Source organism: Micropterus salmoides, unplaced genomic scaffold (genome assembly GCF_014851395.1).
Source record: "Micropterus salmoides isolate LMB-PRFRI ecotype aquatic unplaced genomic scaffold, ASM1485139v1 Ms_hic_scaffold_12, whole genome shotgun sequence".
NCBI classification, from domain to species: Eukaryota; Metazoa; Chordata; class Actinopteri; order Centrarchiformes; family Centrarchidae; genus Micropterus; species Micropterus salmoides.
In genome coordinates this window covers 15,649,695-15,663,865 of record NW_024040263.1, presented here as the reverse complement: position 1 = coordinate 15,663,865, position 14,171 = coordinate 15,649,695, and the positions used below count along the sequence as shown (strand labels likewise).

General features: G+C 41.1%; 1 protein-coding gene across 4 annotated transcripts in view; it reads left to right on the top strand.

Annotated features, from left to right (window-relative positions):
* LOC119899165 (activating transcription factor 7 interacting protein) overlaps positions 1-13,693 on the top strand; it is a 30,837-nt gene extending 17,144 nt beyond the window's left edge. For 2 of the 4 annotated variants that reach the window (XM_038713618.1, XM_038713619.1), the window contains exons 2-14: positions 4,100-4,152; positions 5,079-5,609; positions 5,758-6,223; positions 7,564-7,745; positions 7,879-8,016; positions 8,176-8,247; positions 8,340-8,434; positions 10,011-10,075; positions 10,778-11,443; positions 11,770-11,871; positions 11,971-12,048; positions 12,300-12,382; positions 12,766-13,693. In XM_038713618.1, the coding sequence (XP_038569546.1) occupies positions 5,085-5,609; positions 5,758-6,223; positions 7,564-7,745; positions 7,879-8,016; positions 8,176-8,247; positions 8,340-8,434; positions 10,011-10,075; positions 10,778-11,443; positions 11,770-11,871; positions 11,971-12,048; positions 12,300-12,382; positions 12,766-13,224 (2,931 nt within the window). In that variant the 5' untranslated portion in view covers positions 4,100-4,152; positions 5,079-5,084 and the 3' untranslated portion in view covers positions 13,225-13,693. Of the gene's footprint in view, positions 1-183; positions 259-4,099; positions 4,153-5,078; positions 5,610-5,757; positions 6,224-7,563; positions 7,746-7,878; positions 8,017-8,175; positions 8,248-8,339; positions 8,435-10,010; positions 10,076-10,777; positions 11,444-11,769; positions 11,872-11,970; positions 12,049-12,299; positions 12,383-12,765 lie in introns of those variants that run through there. The other 2 variants (XM_038713620.1, XM_038713621.1) reach the window with 2 other exon arrangements.
* The last annotated feature ends 478 nt before the right edge of the window (positions 13,694-14,171 follow it).

Genomic DNA, 14,171 nt, shown 5'->3' with positions numbered 1-14,171 from the left:
TGCATTATGGCAGAATGCTGTGTCAGGAGTGTTGAGCTGACTTTCCCTTTTTTTCAAGGGTTAAATTAATCGTCATTATAGGCTCATATAGGCCACACACCCTTTTATAGAACATACCCCTGCAAGGAACACGGTGGACTAGTCCTAACTGAATCCCTCCTCCTTTCTTTTATGTTCTCTTGCTGGCCTCTCAGCCAGTCCTTGCTCCCACAATCAACAAATACATGGAAGGCCTCAATCCCACACATCCTGCTAAAGGTTTTCATTTCTTTGTTTTTAAAGCATGTCTAACATTTCTCTCTATCATTTAAATCTAACCCAGTTTTTGTCATTGCAGCTTGACCCTCTTCTCAAGGTTAGCCATTGAAACCTGTAGAGGGGGTTATGCTAGTTTTAGAAATGCTAGTTGTAGAGGGAAGACATTTGGCGTTTTGTTTTTTTCTTTTCAGACAGTGTGTTTATGTCAGGGAGTTTGCTGTAAGTGTTCCCTAATCCCTAATGTAGCTGACATTTTGTTACGTGCAGCACTTTGCGCGAAACCGGAAGCACGCATGCTTTTTAAACCTTGTTTGCTCCCACACACACCTTTGGGCTCAGTGACGAAGGTTGTTAGCTTGAGTCTTGCATGTTTTGTTGCTGTACTCAAAAGTGACTGTACGTGTTTGCATTTATAACGCTATCAACACCTTTGGAGTTGTGCAATATATGTAGTCTTTATGTGAATATCACAAATATCACGCATTTGTGAAACATCTCCATTGCTATCAATCGTTAAGATGGCCGTTCAGTTATATTTTTATGTTTTATCTTAATGCAGCACTGTCTGGCTGCATGTCAAACCCATAAGATCACATTCATTCAGATAGAAACGCAATTGCAAATTTTTTTTTTTTTTTTTTTTTTTTTTATGGTCCAAGGGGTCACATGTTAGGTCAAATGGTTTTCTGTGTGTGTGTGTGTGTGTGTGTGTGTGTGTGTGTATATAATGGAGTGGGCAGTGTCAAAGCTTTCTAAAGGTTTTGGGCATCTTCTCATCATCTCAAACAATAATTGTAGTAGTATTTATGCATAGTCGCATAGTTATGCATTGGATTCATAGTGCACCTGCAAAATGGTGCCTGGAGTGGCCCTACTAGTGCTCTGGTTGCTGACGCACTCTGTCAGTGTGGATATTTATACTGTACTTGCTTCTTCCTTTCTTCATGCCACACTGTGGTTCACTCCTGGACATTTCTGAGTGTCAATGAATGGTTCCAGTGTTTTAATGGAGTGCAATAATGTGTTTTTGAAAGCTGGTGTAGCCAGAGCACAGCGGGTTACAATAAAAACAAAAAGATCTAGAAATTGATTGGTATATGTAATTAAAAAATCTTTCATTTTTATCAGCCAGGGACATACCTAGGAATGACTGTCACGGATAAATGATACCTTTTATTAAAAACATGTATCACAGTCTGGATGCTGCTCTTGGGAGGCCAACATGCATGTCCATGTGCTGTATCCCAACCAGAAATGGCTTATGCTTTTGGTTTGTGATCAACTTTCCCACCGTCTTCAAAACAACCTTGAATAATGTTGGGCAACATTTAATGAGCAAGATGTCATACAGCTGAAATATGGTTGCATCTTTCACAGTTGACCAATAATATAGAGTGCTTTTGTCCTGAATGAGAAAGTTTTGATGTTCCACTCTGACTGTGAGATAGGATTGCCAAGTCTTTATGGTTTTCTTGGCGTCACAGAGGCTTAAACTTGAGTCCTCCTGCTACAGGACTAACTCCCTAGTCACCCCGCCCTCCAATTATTTGGAGTCTAGTTTGAGTTACTAGCAAATTGTGCCATTTGGCCAGCAGCTCAATAATTCCTCACCTGGTGTTGAAACAGTCGGTTGCAGAGGCAACGTTCTGAACTTGAGAGAAAAGAAGCTAGCAAAAGCCAGGGAGAGGAGGTTGACATCTCCTGCAGCTTAGCATGTGAAAAATTCCTGATTTTGTATGGTAGCCTTGTTATGAAAGCTTGACTGAGAAGGAATTATAACAATAAACGCAGTCTAGATAACCAATAATTTAAATATTTAAAAATGAATTATTAAAATGTGCTGGGAGTTGTGTAAGCCCTCCCTATGTACATTGAAATAAGAGCTTGTTGGATTGTTGACGACTCCAGTTACATGCCATCTTGCGGCCGATAAATTTGAGAGAAGATGCATGATTTATTTTCAAGAAAGACAGATATGATGGAAGTAATGTTTTGTGTCAGTGAATAGTATCGCTGGAAACAACTTTATGACGGTGTAAATTCAGACCCATGCACTTTCACCACAGAGACTAGTTTATCTGGGCTAGGAACACAATGTAGAAATTAATTCTCATTTTCCTAAATAGGGCTGATAAACTTGAAAAAAACAAATACAGTGAGCCCTTTTTCATATCTTGGTGTTTTATAGTTAATGTACATATAATGTATAAACCATAAACAACTACTGAAACCATTGTTGTTTATATTTGAACCCCAGTGCATTACAAATGGCAGAGAATTAGCTGTAGCATATATCATAGCAGCTGATTGGTTGGACACATGGAAAAATAGACGTTTAATGTTTAGATTTGACTTAATTAACATTTTTTTTATATATTCTTTAATTTCTTTACTTTGCCAACATGCTGAACCCTCAGGCCGAACAGAAAATCCATATTAATCAGGATGGTACTGTAACCTGATATATCTGATCTGATAGAGATTCCTGGTCAGCTAGCTAGTGAGAGCTAAGTCTGTCAGCAAACGACAGAGCTGACGGCCATTTTGAGATTCTGCACTGAATCCAGGCGTAGTGAATGAGGCCGTAGGATGAGGGAGGGGGATATTGTGCTCTGCGCAGTGTGCAATAACACTGGAATGTGAAGTGTACCAGTGATCATGCTCGCAATTTATACCGCTCTTTAATTGTTTGTGCTGACTTTTTGCTTGATGCTTTTTACACAGGTTGAATTTAAAGCAGTTATGCTGAAATATCCTGCTTTTAAATTAAGGAGTTTATTGTCATTGCAGGAAGCTTGCTGGTATGAGAGCAGAGTTGGAATAGTTTACAGTGTTTGGTTCAGATGGGAGAAGTTTGCCTTCAGGGGCTTCTGGCAGAAAGGCTTTCTGACTTTCTTTTTACCTAAACCTAACCAAGTAGTTTTGGTGCCTAAACCTAACCAATAGTAAGGCTTTCTGGCAGAAAGCCCTGAAGCCAAAATTCTTCCATGTGCTGTGCTAATGCGCAAGTATCTCAGTGTGGTGCTCAGCTTTACAGTATATTGTATACACTCAGTCCTGATCAGTCTTCTTAGGGAAACTTGTATTTTTCCACGCACACGACAACCTGCTAAGTTGCAAAACGCACATGGCTACATTTAAACAAGGCCTTTTTCATATGGTCAGCTGCTGTCTTGCAGGTCAGCAATGCAGTAAAGCTAACCAACTTTAGAAAACGGAAGCAGCTTATTTCTCCCACCAGACACAATCTTTAAGATTACATGAATAACAACTGGCTTTCTGATTTCTGTTAACAGACAAACTGATTACTAGAAATCCAGTCAAACATGTTAACAGCTGAATAATAAACCCCACAGACTGCACTTTCTTGAGCTCATTATTTCTTGAGCTCAGTATTTCACTAAAATACGGGTTGGTGAAGTGATTTGTATGAAAGTGTTCCCTGTTCTGCCAAGTCTTTTTCCCTGTCAGCTTTTCAGTCACCTGATACATTTATTTTTCGATTTTAGTTTAAGTAAGCTTTGTCACAGTAATACTGAATAAGAATGGTCATCAATGGTAGCAAATTACTTGTTGTTATCTCTTATGTAATAGTAACATGACATAATTGTACTTTCAGTTCGATGAAATTAGTAGTGACCCCACAAATAAATATCTCCCTTTGAAGCCAAGGGCTCAGTTACAGCTTAAGGGATGGAGATAGACTGCTAAATTCAGGGGAGCTAAATTTAGGGTTACACTTTCATTTGCATGGTCTGTGGATTTCACACATAGTTGGTCTTTTCTTCTTGGATTGAAGCAATAATATAAAATTTACTAAAAAAATCTCTTTCTCCCTCAGGTTGTCGTATAATTCTGTGGTAAATCCATGACAAGGAACCTTTTGGTTTGAAGGTGAGTTCATAGATTGAATTAGTGTATGCACTGCTCGTTACGTATTATCATAGCACATTTCTTTTTGTTTGCTACTGAATTGTACTGCAGCTAAGCACAGTCTCCTGCAGCACACAGCTTTAATGCATTTAGTTACCATAAAAATAGGTTTAAGTCATCACATACATATATGCATATAAAATGAATGTACACATTCATTTTGAATAATGACAACTAGCCTCAACACTACACTACACTACACTACAATGTACGGTAAACCTTTCATGTTTTGCATAGCTTCTTTACTGCTGCCAACACAGCCTGAATTTGCCCGTTCTGATTTGCTGAGGATTGAACCAATAGGAATGTGGGGGGATGGGAGGAAGGTTGGGTTGCTGCTGCTGTTAACTTCAATGTCATTTCTGTTCTTTGGATCGGGGGTTAGGTAAACATGAAATCCATAGGTTAAACAGAAAATTAAGAAAATCTAGTTTAAAGCTTTTCTTACTGACTGAATGAAAAAGGGCTTTCTGGCTTACTGAGCTGCACCTTTACTGGTGTCACTTTAGGACAGATACAGAAAAGTGTGTTCAGGCAGTAGGGGTCTGTCTGATTTGGCTTAGATACTGAGTCAAATTTGTAGCAAAGAAACGGTCTGTTGGTGGACCGACCAGTTTGGTATGCAGATCTCTGTGAAAGAAGAACCTTCTAGAAAAGACCAAACAAAAAGACATAGGGCTCTACAGCGACCTCTAGTGTTCTCTCTGAAATTCTGCATCCATTTCTTTACCACGCAGTGCGTAAAGTCCAGCACAGGTTCATAAGCGGAAGAGACTGTGGTGCTCATGCAACTATCACTGTGTATTTGTTTTATTTTTTTCTTTTAGATTTTTCCTAGATTTATCATACCCTCAGAAAGCATCTAATCTCTCCTTGTCACTCCACAGGCAGCAATGGAAGTTGTTGTGACAGAGGAGAAGAAGAAGATTTTCCGTGCTAGGAAAACCATGAAGATCAGTGATCGACAGCAACTGGAGAGTCTTCACAGCACTTTGTTGACAGCTGCTCCAGGTTTGTCTGATACATCACCGCCACCTCTAATGAATGGCACACACAAAGAGGATGGACAAAAAGTGGTTGACAAAGAGCAGAACAACATCTCGGACTCAAACTCCCCCAGCGCTACATCCCCTGCCTCTCCGGCCTCTCTGAGCTCTCCTGCTCCTTTCCTGTCCCTAAATCTGTCCCCTTCCCCTGCCTCTTCACAAAGTCCAAAAGCAAAGGATGAAACTACTTCTCCCACGTCACCATTCCACTCTCTAAACTTTGAACTGAAAAAGATGGAGGCGGAGGAAGAGGAGGAGCAGAAAGGTTCTTCTTCGCCCTCATCAAATGAGTCCGTTACACCAGCATCAACAGAATCCAAGGAAAACCAGGAAAAGGACACAGAGGCGATCCCAGAGATGGAAAAGAAAGGGGTAAATGCTGAGACCTTTTTAAGAAAGTGTTTGTCACATATCAGTGACCTGGATTTTTATAAGGGACTAGGTCCAACTGTGAGGGTTGAAATGTGGATAGATTGAAAGAATCTTTTAATTAATTAATTGTTAATTATGCTCTTTTCAGGAGGAACAGACTACAGAGGACCTGACTGTGGATTTGGCAAAGGATTCTGTTAAAGGTTCGGTTCCATGTTCGCCTGTGCCACCTCTAACGTCTGACTGTACAGATCCAATGGATACAGATAATGACACTACAAAGGCCAAGGACCCTGAGGCCTCCACAGCCAAATTAAAAGACAAAAAACCTTCTTCCCCCAAATCTACCACTTCTGATTCCTCTCCTCCTTGTCCTTCCTCGTCTCGTCCAGCTTCCTCATCTTGTGCAGATCAAAAACAAGAAAAGGAAATAAAAGAGGAGGACATAAAAGAAGAGGAGAATGAAAAAGAGGCTGTGAAGAAAGGATCAATAAATGAGGAAAAGATGGAGGTGGACTCCATGAAGGTGAAAGTGGAGACCAAAAAGGAAAAAACTGAAGTTAGAAAAACTACCAAGTCGTCTCGGCCGTCGTCCACTCCACCATCTAATACAGGTATGAGAGTGGACTTTGTGTTAGATAGCTTCGAGATAATTGCTCCATATTAACACAGTTCCATAGAAATCCAAATGAAATGAACCAAAAGCGGTGATGTTAGATATGTAATTCAATATTTTATACACACAGAGCTTTATGATTTATAATTAAACCAGTGTGTACCCAAAATGGAGGCTATGGAAATTGTAGGGTTCAGAGCTATTACAGAAAGGCCTTCCTCTGCTATTCGAGGCTCTATTAAAGGCTAATAAGATAACATTTAAAATTTATTATTAAAAAATATTGGTCAAAATCAAGCCGGCAGACAAAGATATATACATTTGACCCTAGTATGGGTCAAGCTCCAAAAACACTAGATCCTACACTTCCCATAACTAAAACCTTTTGTTAGACCCTCCCTGCCTGGTAAACACCCTTGTCCTTTAAACTCCACAACCACACAGTTTGTCAAAAAGGCTTTCCATCAAAAATACATAGTCTTGAAGTCCAAGTACAAGACTCGAAAAAGCTCCACTAGAGTCACAGAAGACATTATACAACTCTGTTCAGACTGTGTCGTACTCACTGTGACTTCAAATATTACTCCAAATATTGACACCTAAAGTCAGGTTTATGGAAGCTTATATTTTGCAAGTCTGTAAGTTAAATCAATCAAATGGGATAATAATAAGAACACATTCATGTTTAAGTTGAAAGTATTGCACAAGAACATAGAGTATGACGGAAGTGCTTGCAGAAAAATGTACCTTGATCTTCAGATAATCTCTGTTGCTTTTGGAAAACTCAACATTTTGTATTGCCAAAACCCTTACTACCTCATAAAGAAGAAGTATGTTACAGCACATCATTGTTGCCATGTAATTTTGACACTTGTTCTTCTGTTTTTACAAAACATCTTTCTCAGTCTCTGAGGTTAATGGAAAGGATCACCACAAACAGATCCTGTTTATATTTATTTCGTAGATTTCTGTGGCCCAATTTGTCGTTGCATACACATCCAGTGGACAGTTCAGGTTAGTCATAATTAGACAGGAGAGGGTGTGCATTTCTGCTAACTGGTTTTCTGAGACAAAGGTGAAATTGTACATGGTGAAATTATTAAAAAATAAAGTAAGACACTAACTGTAAACATGAACATGTTGTTAAACACAAGAATTCCATGAAAGCTATTAGTGTTGTCCTATGAATCAGTTTTGCCTGTTCTGTTTTGTCCTGTTTCAACTGACTGAGACTGACCTAAAACAGAGTACTGCCAGGAAGCATGTTATGCATAAAGGATTTAGGGCAATTAGTGGCACATATAGGGTACTAGCCTGCCTGTGTTTTTGTTTCCCAAGTAGTGCAAGAGGAGAAGGGCTCCACCTCAGGACTGAAGCGGACTTTATCAGAGGGTTTCGAAAAAGATGGACAAACCACAAAAAGAGAGGGGAAGAGGCCCAAGGTGGAGCGTGAGGAGCTGGAGGCCCAACTGGAGCTTAAAATTACTGCAAAAGCTGGCAGTCACCATAAACTTGAAAAGGTTTGTATGCAACTATCGTGCCCACAGAATTTGTTCCCAAAGTCTAAGCTAGCTGAACTCTGCTTTGATGCCAATGGTTATTGAAATTACTTCATTTTGTTCTTTTTCCCCTTTGCTTGGTATTCCTTCTCAGATTGTGCAACAGCTAGTGGATGAACGGTTGAGGGCCTTGGAGCAAACCATTTTTGACAAACATTTCAAAGAGCTGAAGGACAGAGTGGACAAAATCGACTGTGCTACTAAACACCAAACCGCAATTAACACACTCCAGGTAAGCAGACGGCAACATTGTAATGTAAAGTACACCCGCAGCATTGTAAGATGCTCTTTTGCTGATTAGTACTATGTAGTTAAGGAGCTGCGAAAATTCACTCCCCGCAGTTAGCAAGGCCCAAATATATAGTCCATTCTCTCTCTACAATTTCTTTAGGCCAAGATAGCCCGACTAGCAAAAAAGTTTGGAGAGGCCAATCAGGCGTCCGAGAACAAAAGGAAACAGGAGGTAAGAAATGGTGATCCCTCTGTTCTTTGCAACTGGTATGCAAGTGCTTTTGTCTGAAAAGGTTCTGACGGGATGCTGTCTGATTTCTGCAGACGCTTGCTGCTGTTACTGCTGCTGCTGCTGCTGCTGCTACTGCTGCCACTGCTGCCAAGACTGCTACTGTTGCAAACAACCCTCAAGCTCAACGGTAAGTGTGTCCATGCCCAGAGAAATTTGCATCGAAATCCCTGTTTTCCAATCAGGGTTGTTTGGAAGTGATTTTATTATTTCACTGCAAGCTCACATTTGCCAGACCATTTCTTTATGTGACAAAATATTTTTATTAATCAAAATTAATAGCATAAATGTATTCAAACATGTTAGCAGTCTGCACTTTGATATTTTGTGTGAATATAATTTGGCCTTTGTATGAACGTGACAATACCGGACTGAAGCCAGTACTACACACAGAGCCGTTCACAGCGTAAATAGTTGACATTGTCCCAGGTTGCTATCTGTAATCACTAGAGACTGAATTTAAAATCCCTACAACCTCCAAATCCATACCTTTTTGGAAACCAAGATTCCATGTCCCTTGTTCGGTTTGTCAGGATCAACTTTTTAAAACTCTTAACTTCACTCCAAATATTTCTTAAGACTGGTTTGGAATAAACAAACGCATGTACCAGTCTGTGTTTTGCACCTGCAAAGTAACCCCGCGTGGGTCCAGGTCCTGAGTCTTGTGACGTTCTACAATGTGAAGTCTGAGCGTTTCCTCAGGCAGTGCAGAGTGTAGTTAAAACTGCACCTCTCCTCCCAACAGCGTGCTGCGTCGGCAGACAGTAGAGCCGCAGCCTGAGGTGCCCAGAGGGGGAGTGGCGCCCTCTGTTGGTAAGACTCCTGCATTGTCTGTCAAGAAGGAGAAGGAAGAAGAGGAAATGGAGGAGGAAGAGAACAAAGTTATGCCACGTCAAGTTATGTTACGTCATATTGCCATGGCAAAAAAACTGGCAGAATACAGTGAAGGAAAATGCAGAGCAGACATTGAACTCCGCACAATCACTTCCCACTTGGAGAAAGTGCTGTACCACAACTGCAAGAGAAGCTCAGGGAATCCCAGGCCTGACCGCTACGCATCCTACATATTCCGCTACTTAGTCCCATATGACATCTACTGTGACTGGGTCGCAAAGGTCAATTATGTTGGATTATTGGGCAAGGAGGCACTGCCCGCAAACTTAAGGAGGACAATGAGGATGTACATTGAGCGTCGATTCCCTGTACTGCCCTGTGACAGCTGGAGAGAGATTCGTGACGTTATCAATGAAATACTGCGAGTGAAGAGAAAACCGGAATTCTTTCGGGAATATGATGAAAGAACTACTGTCTCATTTTGACAGCCTTATGTTACAGGAACAGAAGCATACTGGGACAATTGTCATTATGCATCAAAACATTTTGTCTAAATATCACCCTTATTGCATCTAGACTGTTGTCAGCGTTCAAAGTTAATTTCATATTGAATGGGATATGAATCCCTGGTGACCATACTCAGCTCTCTTCAGCCAAACATTGAACTATACCTACAAACTGATGAATGCTTTAATGACAACTCAGACATGTACTTCATTTATGAGGGGAAATCTCTCCACAAGTTGTTCAAAGATGACTGTATGAAATTGAATAAAATGAAAGTTCAATACCACATTCGGTCGTCTTCCTGTTGTGGACATAAACAGCTCTAAGCGTGAACAGCTCTAAGCATAAGCAATGTTTCTAAACAGGCCAGTCTGGACTCCCATGGAGGTAAAGCAGAGTCCAACAACGGTCTCTTCGTCCATCACAGCTGGTAAGTAGCAGGAATTTCTTTATGCTGGAACCAGTCATTAAACCTTAATAATTGGGGTTTGAATCTTTGAGTTTTCTCTATGTGTTCACATGGTTCTGTCTGGATGCTATGGTTTCCTGTTAGGTGCAAAGAAATGTTTTAAAATACCAAAACCAATTAGCACCATTGCTTATGTACCCAACCATGCAGTGACATGTTTCTTCATTACCATTAATAGTTTAATTTGAGTCAATCCAACATACCCTGTCCTGCTGCTGTCAATACTCTAGCAATCTGAAACTATGGCTGAAAATAATCCCCATCAGTGTTTACTCTTGTTTGAGTTATGTTTGCAAAAAATGACATTGCCCAGCTGTCCTAAGAACTTGTTTAGCTTTCAGCCAAAGTGATTATTTGTGACCGGTTTTTAAAAATACATGTTTTTAGTAGGAATGAATGACGTGGAGCTAAGTGCCACATACAGGCTGAGCAAGTCGATAAAGTATTGAGAGATGAACTAACACATTGTTAATTTTGGTCTGGGATTTATTGACAATTAAGGCTTGTCCTTTAAGTTTCCTGTAGGCATTTGCAAGCATTGATTGAATTTGAATTAGTTAACTGTAAGTAAGAAGGAGCAGATGAGTAAAGGTTAAATAAAAAAAATCTCAATGATGCTTCTTGTTACATTCTAAAACAAGACATTTTCCCTGTTTCCCTCAGTAAATCCAGCCCTTTCAGCTCCATCGGGCCCTGTCGCAGCTCCAGCCCTGACACCCACCTCCACTGCCATGGTTACACAGGCCCCTATCCTCCAGCTGATCACCTCCACCTCCAATGCTGTCTCTACCTTGGCCACTGGCATCACCACTCAGAGTCCTACTGGCACCCTGCTGCTGAAGACGGCCCCCGGGAGCAGCATGATGACTACGGGCCAGCCGCTCCTCATCCAGCTGCCTTTATCAATGACTAATGGCCAGGCAGGAACGCTGGTCAACATCCCTGTCTCCTCTTTGTCTGCGGCCGGCTCACTCAACAAGACTAAAACCACTGCTTCAACCGCCACTTTTATACTCAAGCCTGCTCCCGCCATCACTACGGCGCCAGCCTCTGCCCCAACTGCTGCCACTGTCTCAGCGCTCCAGGCCTCCACTGGCCAGATATCATCTGCCCAGCTCTCTCTTGCCCGTGCTGTATACCAGGGGGGCGCTGGGGGGATAACTACACCCAATGCAGGGGTATCCGTGACCACAGCCAGGACACCGGCTCAGTCAGTCTCCGTAGCAGGAGCTATGTCTTCAGCCTCTTCACCTGCTACCTCTGGGCCGGCAGCAACAGGTTCCACTGCTCCAGGACCGCCACAAGGGACGTCTCTGACATCAAAGACAGGTGGGGGTGTACTTTGATTAATAAGCCCGTTGTCTGCTGCAGAGGCTTGTAAAAATCAAGTTGTCATTTGCCAGTCCCAGAAATGTGGATGTGAATAAGATGTAAAGACAAAACACTTGGCTTTCTTTGTTTGAGATGACATTTAAAATGTGTATTATCATTGTTAAACCGTAATGTGCCTTTCTGTGCCATCTCACCAGTAACTGCACACAACTTGTGCTGCCTGATCAGTTGTCTTTGTCTTGGCCAAAGAATAGTTGTAGGTGTTGCTGGCATTTTTAGTTTTGTCAGCATTTATATCAACATTTCTTTCTGTCTTTTCTCAGACAATCAAGCTACAGGATCCACCCTCCCTAAAGCAGCTGCCCCAGTGGCACGACCCAAAGGCTCTGTCATTGATCTCACTGAGGATGATGATGATGTTCAAGGTAAGGTTGAAGTTTCATGAATTTGTTTTCTGTACCTTAACACATACTGTATTGAAAAGCAGCATTTAGTTTAAACATGTTGTACTGCTTGTCCTCCAGTGACAGGAGTGAAGAATGCTACTGTTGCAGCTCCCTCACCTACTCAGCGTCCTCAACCAATTGTCAGCATTCCCAACAGTAAGAACACTTTGTTGGATTGAGTGCATTAAAGGGTGATTTTGTACATACATGTGAAATGGTGACAAACACATGAAACTGTGCTCTACAATTCACCTTGGCTATTGGCACTATTATGATAAATGATCTAATTCAAAATTAAGTGAAAGTGATAAGTTTGTTTGTTTGTCTGTATTTTATTTGTCTGTATTGTATTTTTGTCTGTGTTACACATTATGCATCTGTAATTTTCTTCTGTGCTCTGTGCTCAGGTGCAGGAGCGAGGTCGTCCCCGCTGAGTAATCAGAATTCTTCCAGCAATCCTCAGTTGACAGTCCACCACCGACCCCCAGTGGTGAGGACTTAGAACTGCATTTTTACATATTTTGCACAACTGCAGTTTTTTAATTCTATAACTAAATCTCTTATTTTCATATAATATTAAATGGCAAATCTGTGGACCTTGTGCTGATAGGCTGCTTATAAGGCTACAATTAGTCCAGTTGCCAGTAGCCCACTACACAGACATTTGTTCTCTAAAAGCTTGATGTTGAGCTGAGAATTTATTTATCTCAGCTTATGGAAATCTTGCTCCATAACCTTTCTAGACCCACTTTAAAAATAAATGAATGAATGTCTGCGTGCTTTTTTTAATTATCCCAAAAATAATGGTTACAATCACACTGAGACCCTTTTGCTAGAGGAACAACTCCTGACCACAGTTTTCTCTTTTTGTAGGACTCGCCAATGAAATCTCGCACTGTAACCACTAGTATGCCAACCCGAGGCTCCAGCATGGCATTGCCCCCTCTCCCTGCTGCTCCAGCTCCTCCACGCATACCCCCAGAGGCTGAGCGGTCCTCACCTCCTCAGCAGCCTCAGCTGAAGCTGGTGCCAAGTCAGACTGGTATAGTGCTGTCCTGGTGTGTGGCAGAAACTGATCGGAACTGTGCAGCTGTAGACAGCTATCACCTCTATGCCTTCCATCAAGACAACTCTAACAGCAATGCAGCGCAGCAGCACTGGAAGAAGATTGGGGAGGTGAAGGCCCTTCCTCTGCCTATGGCCTGTACACTGACCCAGTTCCAGTCAGGCTCTACTTATCATTTTGCTGTTCGAGCCAAGGACATCTATGGGCGCTTTGGATCCTTCTGTGAACCTCAGTGCACAAATGTCATCAGTTCCAGCTCTAGCTGAACAGTTAAGGAATGAAAATATATTTTTTTTTTGCATTTGAAAGTCCATGACTTCCCTTACTTCGTACTCTTCTTTTTGTGTTAGGAACTCAAATATTGTGCTTTGAAAACTTACAGTATCTGTAAATATCTCTCTGCATAACAACTGGACTTCTGACTGACTTGGAGAATTGAAGTGGCAAATGGTTGGTTTCGTCTAGTTAATGTATGTAATGTATTTTTTGTGACTTAAGCTGTTGTATATAATTGGATTACTTTGCCCCTCTACCAAGTCAGATATTTATGTTGTTAACTCCTGTTACTCTGACCCAGATGTCTTTTGTTTTACTTGAGAATATGTGACAGGATTATTAGTGTAAACTCAGAATTGCACAGAAATGTATAAATGTGTGGTAGAAACTGAATGAAAACTTTTGTAAGTTTTGTCTGGCAACCAGACTTTGACAAACACAATAAAAGATTTTATTAAAGTCTTGGCTTACTAAGTTTGTGACAAATTTAATCTTCTATATTTAGGTTCATAGCTCTTCACTGCAATTACAGACACCACCAGTCTACCACCTTGAAAAAACAGTGCTCTACAGAGATATTGGGACTTCGGTAACAGGATACAGGGATATCTGTGACAAAAGTCCCATGTTTTACCAGTTCAAATTGATATACAGTATTTGGCACAGAAGTACTGAATACTTTCCCTTGAATGGCAAGCCACATGATTTGGCTGATCTGCTGCTGCTTTGTTTTCCTCAGAAATCTCACAGCTGCTCTACATATCTGGCAGCCAATGATGAACCACAGACCTGCCAAAATTAGTAGTGACATAGTCTGACTCATAGGAAGTAGGCTGTGGGAATAAGCCTGCCATTGACCGACTATTTACATTTACATACATTACATTTACTCATTTGGCAGACACTTTTATCCAAAGTGACTTACATTTGAGGAACA